We start from the raw sequence: 18,013 nt of genomic DNA, 5'->3' as shown, positions 1-18,013 counted from the left end.
CAAGTGAATCGAGGGACGGGAACAACAGCGTGCTTGCTCTTCTGTTCAGTTTAAAAATGCCAGCACGTTGGCGAGATGGTACCATTTTAAAGTAATCAAATCTGAAGATGTCACTGGCAAAGCCACAACTTTACAAAAAGCAGAAAACACGAGGTCTTTTCTCTATAAAATCTCTTACCCCCCTCCCCCTTCTCCCTCGCTCCCCTCACCCAAATCTTATTTTGGCCCTCGACCTGGGGAGTCTGTACTATCAGGCCCCCATACTGAAATGAGCTAGACCCCTTCTCTAAAAGATGTTGCATTGGGCATTATGTAAAAAGGTTGTGTCAAGCAAGATCCATAAAAGAGACAGCTGCTCGAAAGCAATATCTGACTTTAAACACTTGGATGCAGTGCTGTGGAAGTTACAGGCACGAGCGCGCAGTGTTAGCATGTGCTCCGACTGTAGTAGAAGCTCTGGTCTGAACGAACCATCGATCAAAGCATCATTACTTGTGCAACATTGCTTCTGAAGCTGGAAGTATATTCTAGGACATGGCGACTAGTGGAAATATGAAAGCATTACTAGTTCTAGGGTTAAAAAAAACTAATTTTTATAAATGCTGGTTGCCCATTGGAGTATTATGTAGTTATAGGTTTCTTGCATATGCCGACTTTCATTTCGTGAGTGTATCGTCCACGTGACACATGTCTGACTTGGTATGCTCTGTAACGCCACCTAGAAAACCTTTTAACAAAACAGTTGCCATTAAATTATGCCTCACAATGCGGACCCAAAATAGCGAAGAGAACAAAAATTAAGTGAAATAGACATGGTTTTAAATGTTTTCTGTTACCTATCCTTTTAATATATATATTTCTTAATTTATTTGTTTAGTTTTGTATTTTTATTCTAGAGCTATTGGCAAATTCAGGAAAACTTCCATAACCTGCTTTCGCAGCTTCACATTCTGGCCACCAGGTTTTGTGAAATTTTGATGCCATCATGGATGAGGGGGTGTGTGTACCCAGTCCCTTGTTTTTGCACAGCGGCACAGAGTTGTAACAGCTGCAAGTAGCAATGTATAAAGATGTCAAGAAGTAGGCCCAGCTATTTGTTTATGGCCACATCTAAAGTTTTCGGAATGTGGCAGTCAAAATGCAGCGATGAAAGGAGGTTTGCAAAGTTTAGCTGATGTCGTCAATACCAGCTTGCACTTCAGCTCTAAAAAGATATTTTAATACCTATTTGGTTACACTGATGGTGAGGCCATATTGGAACATTGTTTAAACATTCCTAAAAAGCAAAAAATGAAAAAAAAACCTGATTACGACAAGTCATCAATTAAACTTAAAGTATGAAAGATGGTGAAGCAAGAGCTACAAATGCCTAATTGTAGGAAAAATGGGTGTGCTTTTTCAACTCTTCGTTCATTCCAGCAATTATAAGATGAAAACAAAACTATGGTCTAGCCAAATGTGCGCTAAATAACACTTGAACGGCTTAATTATAGTACTGCTTTATCCCCCATTTCAGTCTGCGTCACATTGACAAATGGATGCAGAAGTTGCAAACTAATTTAGATTTTAAATGCCTCGCTACCAAAGGCTCGTAGCGTGTATTTTCCAACCTGCCGACCAGCCAGCTACGACCAGATGAAAATTCCGTGGCCATGTCGGGGAAAGGGTAAACTTCCCTCGCTACTTGGATAGCGTTGAAGATTTGACACATAGATGTTTAGCTTTTTCATCTTAGGTTTTTTGTGTGTTGTGTGTATGTTTATGCGACCGGAAGTTAACCTGCCTTAATGGGCATCTGGTGTCTCAGCTGTAGATGAGAAATTTGGCTAGTGCAGCACAACCACTAGCCTGGGGTCTTTAACGTGCACCACGCAGTAGTGATGCACGACCGCACACTGGTACGACGCTCATTCAGATCGAAATGGGCAGGAGTGGGGATTGAACCAAGGATCCCTGGGTTCTGCAGCACGAACTTTTGCTCCACATGCTCCGAGCTGGTGTGCTCTAGCCCACTCGGTTACCGATCTTCCTTCAAAGGTTGGGGCATCTCAAGTTTGTTAGGTTAGCATATACCTCATTCTCTCATAAGCTGCTAGTGCGGTGCAAGCTACCTGCTTGTTGGCCGAGTCATAAGGTTATCATAAGGTATGCTAGAGGTTCAGCTGGTGCTGGTGTGCAGTTTCAAATTGAAGCACAAGGCAACTAGTCTAAAATTGACTTCCAGTAATGTGATTCTATGGGAAAAGGTGGGTGAATATTTTTTCTGCGGTTGACTATTAAAGCAAAAATTACGAAGCATTCTTTCGTAATAGATAGCTTGGAACATTTCTCAGTCTTTTAGATTTTTTTTCTTCAAATGAATGGCTTTAAACACTGCAAAAATAGCTTCATACATGTATTTATGCACACTGTCCAATGCCGTTAGTGCAAACATGGCATCGGTACTTTCTGCCGAGGCGACGCAAGCGGACACGACCGGTCAACCGCTCCTGTCACATCTCATATTTAAACAAGTCTAAAATGTTACTTTGAACCAAAAAAAAAAAACTTGTTTTTCTCTCAAGTTACAGCATTTTGGGTGTGAAATAAAAATTGTTACAGCATCTTGGTGGCGTTGCAAGTGCGAGATGCTTGGGCTTTTGCGTCACGGCGGGGAATCGCCGATCTAAAATGCTTGTGTAGCGTATGCTAACACAAGTGCTAAATTTAGTGCTGGCTTGCGCTAAAAGTGCGTACGTAATTCTAAGGCTCCCTAATATTAAAAATAAAAAAGAATAGGACTTCCATTTTTTTTGCAGCCTCCAAAGTCTGCAAATACACTGATAAAAAAAAAATAAGGTTGCACAGATCACAGGAAGTACATGTCAATCTCAATATGGCAACTTGCTGCGGACTGGACAATGCGATGTTAGTGGACGACGGACCAACGTTGCCATGGACGAGGGGCCCCTACTTCGGAACTGTCGTTCGTGGTACCGGTTAACCTATCTTCAAGCACAGACCATCCAGCGGAAGGGATATAAGTGCGAAACGATTCCACGACAAACGGTTCACGCAAGTTCGTCGTCGTTGTCATCTGCTTCAGAAGCCAAATGAGCGGAAGAAGGAAAAAAAGCATGGTCGCATGTGACTTTTGGCTATGAGGTTTCAGTTTCGAGTAGTTCAGTTTTTTGGCATTATTACAAATATATGTGACTGCAGAAAAATAATGATCTTGTAGCCTCCTGAAACCATACTAAATCGCCTGGCAAAAAATAAAAATTTCTTTTTGGGGGGTGTCAGTAGGGGGTTTTACAATAATGTACGCAATTGTAGCACACGCCAGCACAAAATTTAGTGCTTACGTTAGCGCACGCTACGAAAGAGAGTTTTAGAATAGCGTTCCACCGCCACGACGCAAAAATTCGAGCATCTCGCGCGTGCAATGCCACCAAGATACAGTAACCATTTTATTTCACGCACGAAATGCTGTATTTTTGGCATTGAGTAACATTTTAGATCTGTTTGAATATGAAAACGCAATGTGAGGTGTTGAGGAATGTTTGTGCGTCGCAAGCAGCTAGTTGCCGGCGTTCTTTGCTTACCTTGGTGGGTCTTCCAAAGCGTTTGTGACGTGCACCTCTTGTAGAAGGGCAATGTCGTCCTGGATTGAAAATCGCAGTAGCGCTGATGCCGCCGACGTCGCGCCATGATGACCACTAAAGTGGGCCATGATTTTGGGAGCCACCGTTTTCTAACTGGCTCGTCTTGGCTTTAGCCAACTTCTTGCGCATCACAAATCCTTCTTGGAGGAGCGGAAAGACTTTGCGTATGCAGAGCTTTAGCGTGCACTATCCTAAACTGCCTAGCGTCTTTCTAAGTTCATGCAGCGGCTCCAGTTGTATGAAGAGGGCTAGTGTGTGAAGCTGAGACAATTGACTGTACCCCATCGTCATGCTTCCTGTGTAACTGTGCTTGTTTGTACCAGCCTCCTATTATGTTTACCATTTGCAAATGCGTGTGTGGTGACCAATCACATCTCTCCGTTTGCGCGTGTGCAGGCTGATGGTTGGCATAAGTTGAGAGGACATCCCGACGAGAATTCGACAGGCAAGCCTCTGGCCATCGCAGACGGCAGATCGCCGCCCCCGCCATTCCCAACGGGGGCGCCAGACGTGTCGGGTAAGCCCAACGCTTCTCGTTTTAATTTTGCACCGTTACAGACCTCTTCTGAAATTCAATGATGTCCGACGGCTGATTGTGTCAATGAAACAACCAGTATGTGTGAGCAAGCACATACCTGAGCGTACCCGCTCATCGATTGAACCCAGCTCAGTACCCGCTCATCGACTGAATCTACTCAGCTGTAAGCATTCAAATTCTACCTAAATGCCAGAAGGTTGCCATTATCATGGTTTATATGCAAACGACTATTGGCGAAATCAGACTACAAGGGGTGCTTTGTCCAGCTTGTTTTCCACAGAGCTCAAGTTTTCCACAGTGTCCGACAAAAGTTTGCACTGGATTTTTTGTCATCTTCCTCGATTCAGCACAGGGCACAGCTGGTGTTTGTGGCATAGTGTTTGATTATGTCAGCTAAGCATTGCGTCAGAAACACAAAGAATTTCTGTTGTTGTTGCCTCCATTGGTTAGCTGCGGAGAGCGCAATGGTTGGATCTCGCAGTAGTGATCGAAGTGGCCTCATTCAATTTCGGAAAGGATGTTTTTTGCTGGAATTAATTTCAACCCGGTGCCGCTCGTCCAGAGCAGGGCTGCACAACTCAAAAATGACGCAGGCCAAAAAAAAAGTTTATTGGGAACTACGCAGGCAGACTGGCAGACAGGTTTTCAATATCTGGCATCATCGCACTGGTTGCTGTCTTGAGCATATCTGGCAGTGTCATGTCCGCTGGTTGCACAGGAGGTGCCTGCAAGCCGGATGCGGCCCGCGGGCCGCATATTGTGCACCGCTGGTCCAGTGTCGCCTCTGCGACCTCTTTTCTGGCCGCGTTTATTCGTCCGCACAATAAGCCGTCGTTTCTTCTGAACGTTGACCCCGGAACGTCGCGTGCACCCTCGCCTAAGTCGTGGCACCCCGACCTAGAAAATCTCAAGGTAGACACTCAACACTTGGTCTGGGAATGTTCAAAGCTCGACCAAGAACGCAATGACGCCCTGGGAGCACTCAACCATGAAGACAAACCTTCAACACTCGACCAATGGGTAAACCCCGCAGGAGACTCCGACGGCGCAAACTCATCCTCCGATCGACTTTCTGAAGACTGCCAACCTCGGCAGAGACTTGTAGCTGCCACAATTACAACCCTACGCGTTTCCATCATCCCAATAACCCTCTCCCCTCTGGCCCTACCATAGTGTAAACCGCCAGTTGAATTTCGTTCTTAATAAACGGTTGACCTGACCTGACCCCCAGATGCGCTGGTGCCGGAGGAGGAGCAGCTCCCGGTGAGGTGCCCCGAGGACTCGCCCCCCCCTCTCAACCTACCTCCCAACCTGGTGGTCGTGAGGGGGGGCAGGTTTCCCGCGGCGGCCCCGCCCGCCCTTGCCCCGCCCCTGGCTCCGCCCCCGTACCAGCCGCCCCTGGCCCCACCCCCGGCGGCCTCTCCCCCAACGAACGCCCTGGTCCCCGTGACGGGAGCCCTGGTGCCGTCGTCTGCCAACGCCGTGGCGCCGGCAGCCTCGACGCCCCCGGCTTCGACCAACAACATCCTGCAGACGGACCTAACGGCGCTGGTTATCTCTCACCTGCGGACCGTGGGCACCCCGGTGTACACCAAGGACATGGTGAAAGCGCTCGGGCTGAAGCACAAGCGCGAGGTGAACCCCATCCTGTACCGGCTGCAAGACCGCGGCGTGCTCACCAAGGTCTGGGACACGCCGCCGGCCTGGACCCTTGTGCCGGGCAGCTACGGCGACCTGGAGAGAAATAACCTCTTCGCCGCGGCGGCCGCGGCGGCGGCCGCGGGCAAGCAGCAGGCCGGCGGCCAAGCGCCCCAGCGGGAGATCCAGGCGCCGCCGGACTTTGGCACCGCCGGGGACGAAGAATTCGCCGGCGGCGCAAGGCCCAACGGAGTCGGACCCCGGGGCGGCCTCAAGGGTCCCCCCAAGCCAAGGCAGCAGCCGCTGCCCCCCGCACGAGCTGCTGCGCCTGAGCAACACCTTCGCCCAGATGGTGATGCAGCAGCAGGGGGCCACGGCCAACGGTGGGGTGGCCCCCGCGGCCCCCTCGGCGGCACCCAACCTCAAGATCACGCAGTCGGTGGTGTCCTCGTCGCTCGAGGTCAGCTACCCGACGCCAGGCGTGACCGGGAACGGGAACGGGAACGGGGACGGCGGCGCCAATAACGGGGCACGGGAGGAGTCGCCGCCCGTGGCGGTTGCGCCCGCTCCAGCCCCGGCCCCGAACCCGCCGGGCCCGCAGAGCATTTCCAAGTTCCCGAGCTACGCGTCGCTCACCAAGAACCCCGTGAGCGCTTTCCACGAGTTTGGGCAGATGCAGCATGTGGAGGCAAAGATCGACATTGTGGCCACGGATGGTCCCCCCCATAACCCGAGGTGAGGCACTGTCATCCATCTCTCTCAAACTTAAAATAAAGTGACTGACCTGGATACATTCCTTCTAGAAACAAATTGTGTGTTTTGTTAAAGGGACCATGAAATGATTTTAAAATCGAGTTTCATCCACCGCACGTCGTAAAAGGTGTGAAAAGAAACACAAAAACACAAAAATAGGGAGCCCAAAAAAATTATTTGCTATAGAACTTTTAAAAGAAAACTGGACTCTTTTGCGCCTTCCTTCCTTCGCCTGTTCACTACGATGCATACGCAGAATCGGTGCACGTCAGCCGAATCCACATCGCCTATTGGGTAAGAGCCTACCTCACCAGCACCGCGATCGTAAACAATAAATAGCCGGCGAATGTTTCCTAAAAGTTTTGTTAAATAATATTCAGATCCACATTTTGTAGCATAATTAGAGATGTGTGGCGAAAATTGCCAAATTTGATAATGCTGAGAGCCAAGCGCCATCTATCGTGTGGTAAACGAAGCAACTACTGCGCGTGCGCAGTAGGGCAGGGCCGCCAGTTACTTGGGTGACGGCGACCGACGAACATTTATTTTCTTTGTTTTCCTTCCTCTCAAAACTCTGACTGACTGAACGTTTATTTTTCTACGTGTTCTTCCCGCGCGTGCCGACTTCAAGCAGCAAGAAAACAGTACTTAAAACAGACCACGACGAACAAGAACGCTGGATTCACCGACTCCGACGAAGCGTATAGGCCTAGCAGGCATTCCGACTCGGCGCTGCGTTGCTTCGTCGCAAGACCGTCTGCCTACGACCGGCTGGCGTGCTAAATGGAATATGCCCGCGCGACCCTTGTGGACCCTTCCCGTATTATAGTTTGATCACTGACCTCAATTCTAGATTAAGAGGTGAGGAGGTCAATCTCTTCCCCTTGTTTTCCGAGGCAGTGTTGACGAACACTCGTCGAAAAGGGACTCTCGTCGATTCTATCTTCTTGTTTTGTGTGATATAGAGCTGAAATAAACGCCGTATGGATTGCCTTCGTAACACGGTATGTGCACTTTGTTATTGGTATGCCATTTTTATTCTGACAGACTGCACGTCACTGTCGACCCCGGTCCAACCTTTCTTTGCCGAGTGTCGCGTCAGTATCGAGTTGCAATCGTAAAAGAACGGTCCCGAAGCGCTTACCAACAGCGCGAATACAAGACTTCTATCAAGCGCGCGCGTCCGCTCCGAGTGTAAACAGGTATTTACGTGGCTCTTGCTGACACTCGTAGTTCAAACGTATCTTTTTTAACGTAGGCTCGCTCCTGCATCTCCGAGGCCGCGAAAAACGCCATCTACGTCGCTTTGCAAACGACTGACACGGGCCGGCCCTTCTGCCAACAATGACGGGGTGGTGACAAGACTCGCTGCACTTCCCAACAGGCATACCGGCGTATGGGACTAGTCCCATGCTGTCGCTGTAGCGCAACATATCTCATTGAATTTCGCTCAGCGGCGATGAGAGGCGCCGATTCAGGAAATACGTCGGTGACATCAGCGCAGTAAAACCTACCGGCGCACCCCAACTCGTTGCCACTAACACTCCCATTCTCCTACTGCCGAGAGAACTTCCGGTTCCGGAAACGGTCTACGTCACGGCTTCTTTTGCGGTCAGTTGGAGAGAATGAAAAAGTCGATATTTCAATAATTTTTTGTGTAAAAGTTAATAAACCGAGACGAAAACGGATGCCTGTTCGGCATTCAGTGAACATTGACGGTTTAATGTAAAAGTTATCTGGAAAAAGTAAAAAGGTCATTTCATGGTCCCTTTAATGCACACAGTAATGAAAGGAGCCAGAATTAAACGTTTTTCGGAACGTAAAGCCACAATTGCGTAACCTTTAATTGTGTGTAGTGTCTGCTGCGGTCATGAGGCTATTGCTTGCACGTAGCGGGCCTTCTCATCCTTGTCTGCGCCTTAGTCACTATCTGTTGCCGTATTGCTCCGTCGTAACTGTTAGGTAGAGAATGAGCTTTTATGTGGGTTTCGACTTGCTTACCATTAGAAGCTTTTTATGTCAATATTCTTGAGGTAGCCTCTCGTTAACGACGGGTCGTTTGAGGCGAACGTTCGACCAAAAGTTGACAGGATTCAAATCTTGTTTATACCTTAAGGCCGACTACCAGATTCGAGATTTTGCAAGGCAGAAGATCCTCCTCACCATGGGGGAGGAAACAGGCAACGGTGGACAGGGTAGAAGAGGGAGAGGAGGAAGCAAGGGAGAAGTGGAAAGCGCGAACTGGGGGTCGTCGGTCTTTAAGGCCATCAACACGCTTAACTACGGTGGTTGTGTTTGATGAAAAAAGGGTAGTCCCTGCTTCTCTTACATCATATGTCTGTTCTGATCTCTTCTGTGGCCGTGCTCAGGTTCAAAGCAGTTGCGTTTCTGGACAAGAAACCTGTGGCCGAGGCCTGGGACAAGACGAAGAAGGAAGCCAAGCACCAGGCCGCCGAGCTCGCCTTCCGCAAACTGGTGGCGAGCGGCGCCCTTGCTTCTGATGTGCCATCCCCAGAGGTACGGCCTTTTCTTTCTTTTCTTTTTTCTTTTCCAATCGATCGGTCACCAATCATTTTCTCTCTCCTTGGTATACAAATTGTTCCTACAAAGGTTCAAGGGTAGTTGCATGTGTCAAGATTGATTTCTTACAGTGAAGTAAGTGAAGCTGGTGACTGTCATTGCCACGTATTTAATCAAACTGGCTGCTTCACCACTTACATTGCATAAAGGATTGCTTATCATTGACACATCTTGTGTTTACTTAAACACGATTTATATGGCCGCTTTCTTTCAGAACATGCATAATGGCATGTTATTGTTGTCTATGTAACAAGCATAGCGATTTATATGTCCTCAGTTAAAATGAAGCCTGTTCTTGATTCTGGACATGTGAAGTAATGAGCTCAGTTCGGGTGGGATGCTAAGCGATATGCTCAGTGTTACCTCAAATTTGTTGCATAGAGGTCTAGACTGCGAAGAAGTGCCCTCAGGTGGTGTCTCCTGTCACCCCTGTCAACGAGTAGTATGGTCGGTGCAATACGAGTGCTAACCTGGAGTCGTCGATCATCACGGGGTAGCGACGACGCAACCGGCCCGCCGATACGACACTCATTCGCTCCAGAACAGGAGGGGCGGTAAAACTTGGTTCTAAAACAGGAGCTTTCACTCCACATGCAGTTCTAAAACACAAGCTTCCGCTTCCACTTGCGTGGAACTGCACTGCGCTGGTCCACTCGGCCACCTGCCCCCCCTGCAGTGCTAAGGGCATGTTCATGCGAGATTGTTATCTCTGTGTCGTCCCTTGCTAGTTTTGTTCCCGTGGTGTCAACGATTGGCATCGGTGCCCATCATTCGGTATGCATAGAGGTAAGGCTCGGGCTTTGCTTGCGAACGAGCCGAGATTTGTTTGGGGGAATGTGGTAGCGGGGGGTGTTACTTTTTCTGGTGTCTGTATATGACACCCTGATGTCACGTACCTACACCCCTCGACGGACAAAGATATACGAGCATGGTGCTACGGACAAGGACAACTCGAAGAACTGGACAAGGCAGGGCACTGGGCCTGCCCACGCATCGTGCTCTTCTATGTCTGTAGTGCTATTTGTTTTTTGCTATGTTTACCCATTTATCTGAACAGTTCATTTGGCACACCTTGATGTCTGTGGTTGGGTTAAGCTTAAGAAGCGCAGGCTGCAGTGTGTCTTGAGCACCTAATCCTCGCAGCCCACAACATTGCGAAGCAATGTTGTGGGCTGTGGACAACATTGCAAAGCAAGAAGCACGAGCACAATATGATGCGCCCTGCCCTTTTTAAGTTGTCAGCGGCTGTGCCAGGCGTTCTCTCGAGCACGCAGGGCCGCACTCTTTACTCCCGTGTCTCTTTCTCCCCACCTTTTCCCTCTCCCGGCTTGCAGACGGACATCCTGAGCAGTCAGGATGAGAGCATTCCAATGTTTGATATTATTGCTGCCCTGAGTCACCGCGAGTTCAGCCAGAAGGTGCTCGAGGTGCCGGAGTATGTCGGCGGCCGGAAGGTTCTGGCTGCGCTAGTCATGAAGAACGGAGCCACCGACAGGGGCACCGTCGTCTGCTTCGGCACCGGTGGGTACCCCCGCTCCGGCTCTCGTGCTCTCTCCATCCCCACTGCTAGCTCGGAGCTCTGGGTGCGAAAGTTCCAAACTTGCCGTTATCTGATTCAAAAGAAGCAATTTTCTTAAGTTTTCAATGGGAGCTTTTAAAGGGAAGCTACGGAGCTTCTTGGAAAAAATGAGTTAGAGGTGAATTCTGGTGTATTTTTACCCCGTGAACCCGAATACCCAAACCATTTGCTGCGTAAGTATTGTTAAACGCGAGAAAAACGCGAAAGACAGTCGCTGTCCGTGACGTCATCGACGGATCTTTTGGCTGCCCAAGGCTAGGGGGGCGGGGCTTCAGCCCTATTTTGAAATTGCTCTTGTGGCTCTCCGGCACGTCGCATTGAAATATAATTATGATATCTGTTATTCTAAAGGCCAAATGAACGCAATTCAAGCGTTTTTTCTCAAATGTAGAAGTGCCCCATCTTCCCTTTAACGGCAGCTGACCCCATTCATGTTCCATGCATTTGAGAGCTTCGGCAGCCGCTGTTTTCCCAGTGAAACTTCCCGAAAATCGCTTCTGACTTGAATTAGATGACGGCAAACTCTGAAAGGTTGGCATTTGATCCAGACTGCCAGCGCAACGTCTGGGCGAAGGGCGAGCTTTCGGCTGTGCATAGTTCATTTTTGCGGTAAAAAAAAGTTCCTGTAAATTTTGCTCGAGGTCACCTGGTATGTTCATCTAAAGGTTATTTTATTTGTTTATTTGTACAGGTTGTTTCTCTTTAAATTTATCCGATTTGGAACAAAAAAAAAAAAAAACCACGAAAGCTACAGTAATGTGGTTTGTGCAGATGAGATATACAGCCAGGGGGGCATAATGTAGGGGGCTAATCATCGTAACAACTCAAATAATTTGACTAATATTTGTAAATTAACTTTTGAATTAGGGAGAAGAGACATGTGGGTTTCAATACGAAACTTGCTGAGCTTCATCGAAAAGCACTATAGCCGGTGACAGGTCAAGAACGAAGTGGAAGCTCGTCCCGCGCCTTTCCGCAACCACGCTGGCACGTTATCGCATTGGTAACTTTGCTCCTGCTACACAAGTGGTATTTTTAGTGCCCCACCATACCTCCTAGTCTTCCTAATATTGACTGATTTAGTGGTTTACGATGATGCTCAGCAAGTTTCTAATTGGAACCACATGTTTATTTTCAATACCGTATTTACTCGAGTAATAGCCGCACTATTTATGAACAAGGCCCTTGCATCTACTTTACCGCAGAACACATATACAGCTAGTCATCGCGTTGCGCTTAAATAACATAGCGAATAACCAGATGCAGAACACGATTCTCCATACAGATGCAATTTTTACGGATGGTATCTTTGCGCGAAGACGTTGTCTCTTTCCTGTAAACCACTGGAATCATGCTGCCAATCGCAGTGATTGGCAAGCCGCGTGCTCTGCGGAAAAGCAAACCCTCAGTTTTTTTTCATAAACAGTGCGGCTATTACTCGAGTAAATATGGTAATTAAGACATTAATTAACCCGTTTTAGTTAATGAGCCGACCGATTGTTACCATTAAGTGCCGTTGACACATATGCAATCGAGTAAGACCGAGAGAGACTAGACCGGTTTTTAAGCCTCTTGCGACGTCTTAAGGACCAAATGTGCTGCAGCAGAGATGGTCCTAGGACGTCGCAAGAGGCTTAAAAACCGGTCTGGTCTCTCTCGGTCTTATTTGGTTGCATATGTGTGAACGGCGCTTTAGCCCCCCTGAAGTATGGCCCCCTGGTCATATAACTCGCCTGCACAAGCTGCATTAGTGTAGCTTTCACGGCTTTGTTTACACAAATCTGTTGAGCTTGAAAAAAAAAAAAAGAAAAGATGCCCTGAGTATTTATTTAGTGTTTACTTATTTAGAAGCAGAAAATTAGGGCAATGACAAAATACAAATTACAAATTAGGCGCAGTCAACATGGATGTAATTCTTGTAAGATTTCAAAAAACTCGAGAGCGTATGGCTGTGGCCACTTTCCCGGGAAGGTGGTGCCAGCCCCGGGATGTACGGGGGATCAGAGACGAACGAGATGTCGTCACGATCAAACTCGGGATGCCAACTTTCTGGCTATTATAAGAGGCAAGAGGAAACATAAAAAGGGTCGGTGATCAAAAGCGTAGGTTTATGAAAATAAATTTTATGAAATGAAGTTAGGACCAGCAATTTGAGTATGTACCGAGTAGAAACGACAAAGGTCTGAGCATGACTGTGATTTGGCTCCATATTTAAGTTACCATTTTGACAATACTAAAATCCACCATGAATTTGGCACGGATGTCGGTGCTTCCCTGGTGCCTTTCTGGTACTGCCAAAATGGTAGCTTTGAGATTTTATTTCGGCCAAGAAGTGGGGCGTAAAATGCATGACCCAAAATTTGCAAAAAAATAGGCTAGGTTTACTCGTGGAACACTGCCGTAGCTGTTCTGATATAGGTGAATTCTGTCTAATGTAACTCTAGGGCCGTTTTTTTTTTTTTTTCTTTTTCGTTCCTAGTCGCTGTTTTTGTTTGTTTGGTTCCTTTCATGCTTCCTTTTGTAAGACTGCTGTGTCTGGTCTTTTTTCAACCAGATCCTCGCTAATTGTATTTTTGTAAAGGTTTCTACCATGTGTAAGTATTTGTGCCCCTTTTGTTTTGACCAGGCAAGAGCTTTCTAGACGCGCTCTTTGACGCAGTCCGCCTAGCGGGTAGGTCGTGCCAGTGCCCGAGGCTCTTTGTGACCTTTTGCAGGAAGTCGCTGCATCACCGGTGAGCAGCTGAGCCAGGACGGAACCGTGGTGAACGATTCACACGCAGAAGTAATAACAAGGAGGAGCTTCCTCAGGTAAGTCACCGGCATGCAATAGCAACTCCGCCGACTAGTTTTGGGGGCATTGTCGGCGGCAAGACGTGTGCTGAAAAGTGCCATGTCCCGTGTGTGACAAAAAATTGTCATACACGGGTCATCGGTCTTGGGATTAGCGTATTTTCCGGACAGCAGTGTCCAGGTGCATAGCCCGCACCTGGCTTCCAGTTCACATGTAAATAATTCTCATACACGGGTCACTTTGAGAGATGCCTGCTTTATGAGCTCACAAAGAAGCTTGTATCACACGTGAATCATTATTAACATACTCGATCATTCACAAGGCCCGTCACGCCTCGTCGTGACGAATGATCTAGGGTGAGCAAGTCCTTGTATAGTTTGCGCCCATAGATAGTCTGCGTGGCATAAAATTTCACCTTCAAAACACGTACAGTCCGGCAGATGTGGTACTTCTCACTAAAGACATATTTCAGTTGCATCTGCCACTGCAGTCGGTGGCAAGATAAGGGTTCAGGGGACCCTTTTCTCACCTCTTACCGCTTTAGCGGAGTGACGCTGGAGAGAATGTCATCTCCTCTCCAGCGTTCGCTCTGTTCTGCTAAAAGGGGAAGAATCTGGGAGGAGCTTCCCCTGAACCCTTGACCTGTCACCGACTAGCTTGCTATAACCTGTAGTCATAGCAAGGCAAGGTCTTTCGGACTGCTCTGTCTTAGACTGCTCCGAGCGGATCAGTGTGTTTTTGGGGGGTGGGGACAGCGAAGTGTTGTGGAGAGGGATAGGCACTCAGCAGGTTGCTCTGTGGCGGTGGTCCTTCAGGTTTCTCTACCAGCAACTGAAGAGCTACGGGCCGGGCAAGGAACACGCCATCCTAGAGCCCACAGAGGACGGCGAGAAGATTCGCATGAAGCCAGACGTCACTTTCCACTTGTACATCTCCACAGCGCCCTGTGGTGACGGGGCACTTTTTGCACAGTGAGTGGACGTCGGTCTTGCGTTGCCGCTCTCGTCTTTGTCTAGTGTTCCCTTTGGTACTAAAAAAAACAAGAAAACAGCTGGTTGTACAAACAAAAAAAGGAAGAATGTTGTTTGTGTGAGGGGGGGGGGGAGAATAGAGACGTTTCTCATGTTCCCATTGGGATTTGTTTTCAGAGGGATGTTATATCGTTGAACCCGTTCATAATGAACTGTGTAGGATGGGCATAGTATTAGTTCGGCATGTTGAGTAGTTTGTTACGTTGGATCCTGTTATATGTGGCGAATTTCAAGGCTCAAAATCGTGATGTACAATTTTAAGTCTTGAATTGTAATGTTGTAATGTACAAGCCTCAAAATTCGCATGTACAATTTTGTACATTACATAATTGCAATGTACGAAATTTTTATGGTCACTGATTTGTCTCAAAATTGGTTCAACACATAATTAGAGCCATCTGAACTAGTAACCCAAATTACAGGTCATAATAAATGTTGTTTTCCTGTTTTTTGTTGAGTTTTTAAATTTGGCTTGAGGGGATGGGGGGCTCTACTGGCCAAACTGAAAACGTTGTCATATGACGTAATAGGGGGGCAATGCAGCTCGTTTCCGACGAGTTGCAAGAAGTTTGTTGGTACGAAACGAACGCCAGGGAAGCTCACATCAGCAAAACAAAAAAAAAATAACTCAAAATGCCACTTTTTCTTTTTTTTCTTTTTTCGACTGCCTGCTTGATTTGCAAGTTGAACAACATGTGACGTCGCCCCTATGGGGGGAGCGCAGGAAAATTTGAGTGCTGGTTTGGGCATAACCTTCACTTGCCGTTTTCTCAATAGCTATTTCGGATTTAGAAAGAGCAGATAGTGTGCCGGAAAGAGCAAAGCTAGGGCATTCCAAAATTTCGTTTAGTTCGGGTAGTTCAAAAGACCGCCGTAGCAACTCCCCTTTAATGTTTAAAGTAAAGTAGACACCTTTTTTCGTATTGTTTGACAGGAAGCAATAAAACTAAACAGACGACTGATCCGGTAAACATAGTAACAAAAAATCCAATTTGCAGGCTAGTCACCGTTTTTTGAAAGGATAAAAAAAGAGCACGAAAGTCGGACAAACGGCACGTGAAGTGGCAGTTGTGGAGCATTTCATGCACACATAAGATCGCCGGTCTTTGCCTTTCCCCTCTCAATGGGGGCTAGATGGCAAGGTGGAAAAGAAGACCTCTCAAAACATTACGCAACAACCGGCGGTGTAGGAAAAGGGGACGGAATGTTGGGGAGCCTGCATTGGGATGGTACGGCAGACCCCTCCCCACGGCTCGTGTTGGCCTCGTCTTTTTGGCATGTCTTGTTGTTTTTCTTGTGTTGTATGTTTTATCTGTGCTCGCTCTTTGTTTTGCCCTCGTAAATGTTCCTTTCTTTCTTTTTCTTTTCTTTTTTTGATACTGGGACAGGGACTGCTACAGTTTTAGAAGCTACACATTCTGTTTTTGTGAGAACTATTTGAATGTTTGATATAGGCAATACTTTGCAGTGTCCGGGTTCATCACAAGTGGGGTCTTGGGCTAAGCCATATCGGCCTCCTTTTTAGTCCACGCCGTGCTGCATTATTTGCCAGTTCCATGGCAAACTTTGGTAACAACGTAGAAAATCAATGTGTGCCCGTCATAACTCTCATCTTGGGGTTCAGATGTTCACATAGTATCACGGTGTTGTAGCTTCGATGCTTTCGCTGCTGACGTAAGACTGACGAAGGGGGCAGCGAGGAGAGATGGCGAAGGCTGCCACGTGAACCTGCATCGTAATGCTCTGCTAACGCTGCGTCGTCTGCCTGCCCCCTGTGCCACAGTACGACCAAACCAGACGACAAGAACAAGACACAGGATCAGAACAGTGAACAGCATCACCCACTCTTTACCAAGAGCTGCCAGGGACTCCTGCGAACAAAGCTGGAAGCAGGTGAGCTCTTCTCCCGCTTGGGCTCTGCATAGATGCCCCAGTCGATAGCGTGTCGCGTCGTTTAAAGGATTAATTTTGTTACTATTTGCCAGTGCCATTGTGCGACAGGCATGTGGGGATCGTTAACGACTTTGCTGACAGTTTTGCCTGTTTGAGCACTGAAAACGTCTGCCGGAACAGAGAGGAACTCGGAAAAAGACTTTAACGGTTCTAAGCTTATGCTTCTGTGGTCCCAAATCCACGCATTGCGGCCCCTTGAATCACAGTCTGACTAGAACTCAATTTGCCAATTTATGGCCTGTTAGAAATCACAGCGAATGTTTTCGATAGTGACTTGCGGAGACAATCATGTGTGCTGTAAATGTCCCACCGAAGTATATTTTCCCGAGTCATGCTGACTAACTGTTCTGACTGCGAGCAGAGGTTGACTGTCACTTACTTACCATTGCAGTCTGTCAGGCTTATCTATCTCTCTTTTGCTTTAAAGTTCTTTGAGTACCGACCAATTAGTGTCATCTCGGCCTTCTCGTTTACATCGACACCATGCTCTCAAATGCGGGTGGTGCATAGCCACTGATCCTGCATGCAGGGAAGTGGTTATGCTTTCACCCTGGAGATGGTACTGTCGGCGAAATCATCATTATCACCTACACATATGTGTCGGTTCTACAGTTAGCTGAAATGGAGCATGCTGTATGTATGGCTTCGTGGAACACTTCGGCCGAATCGGATCTATTTAGAATCGTTTGGCTCTGGAACAACTCGTTAAAACTTGCGTTTTGTCTGCTGTGAACATGCGTAAGGATGGTCTGTTCTCAATCTTTGAGACGTGTGCCATCTGCTACTGACATCCACAAAAACGGTTAGTTGCCCTTCCGGCTACCTACTCGATCGAGTTATTAATCTGCTCCTGAACTTTTGAGATACATACCATCTGCTAGTGGCGTCGGCAAGAACAGTCGGTTGCTCTCGGGACCTTCAACTTAATCAAGCTGTCGATGCTTTCCCAATCTTTTGAGCTGCGCACATGCCCCTCCTGACCCCCCGACTTCTTCTGGCGACGTGCAGGGGAAGGCACGGTCCCCGTGGACCTGACTACAGACTACCAGACCTGGGATGCCATCCTGCAAGGTGAACGACTGCGCACCATGTCTTGCAGCGATAAGATTGCTCGCTGGAACGTTCTCGGTCTGCAAGGGGCTCTGCTCAGCCACTTTCTGCAGCCGGTCTATCTGAGCTCCATCACCCTAGGTATGCCTGCCTGCCTTTCCTTCCTTTTTTTTTCATTGGTAGCACATCTGTCCTATACAGGCATTAAAAATAATGTTTCCTGAGGGTTTACTGTCCCTAGGAGTAATTCCTGCACATGCTTCTATCAGGGGTGGGACAGCTGCGCCAACTACTCCTTTTTGATAGATTCAGTTTCCTGTGCCTAGCGCCGCCAAAAGCGTGAAATCAACCAAAATTGCACCATGCTGCGCCGAAGATAACGGTGATGCTAGATTTAGTGGGAGGTGAGAACTCTGTCGGCAACCTTGGCTATTCCATTGCCACGTGGCGCACACC

The 18,013-nt window shown here is 47.8% G+C and overlaps 1 protein-coding gene across 1 annotated transcript in view; it reads left to right on the top strand.

Moving 5' to 3' along the window:
• LOC115316618 (double-stranded RNA-specific adenosine deaminase) overlaps positions 1–18,013 on the top strand; it is a 33,095-nt gene that overhangs the window by 4,541 nt on the left and 10,541 nt on the right. Inside the window, 9 exon segments of the mRNA XM_029976039.4 lie at positions 4,041–4,161; positions 5,414–6,126; positions 6,128–6,555; positions 8,943–9,090; positions 10,488–10,674; positions 13,447–13,540; positions 14,339–14,494; positions 16,338–16,447; positions 17,516–17,698. Of these exon segments, the coding sequence (XP_029831899.2) occupies positions 4,041–4,161; positions 5,414–6,126; positions 6,128–6,555; positions 8,943–9,090; positions 10,488–10,674; positions 13,447–13,540; positions 14,339–14,494; positions 16,338–16,447; positions 17,516–17,698 (2,140 nt within the window).

The sequence above is a fragment of the Ixodes scapularis genome, unplaced genomic scaffold (assembly GCF_016920785.2).
Source record: "Ixodes scapularis isolate PalLabHiFi unplaced genomic scaffold, ASM1692078v2 PGA_scaffold12__126_contigs__length_90152505, whole genome shotgun sequence".
Lineage (NCBI taxonomy): Eukaryota > Metazoa > Arthropoda > Arachnida > Ixodida > Ixodidae > Ixodes > Ixodes scapularis.
This window is presented reverse-complemented; position numbering and strand designations above follow the sequence as displayed.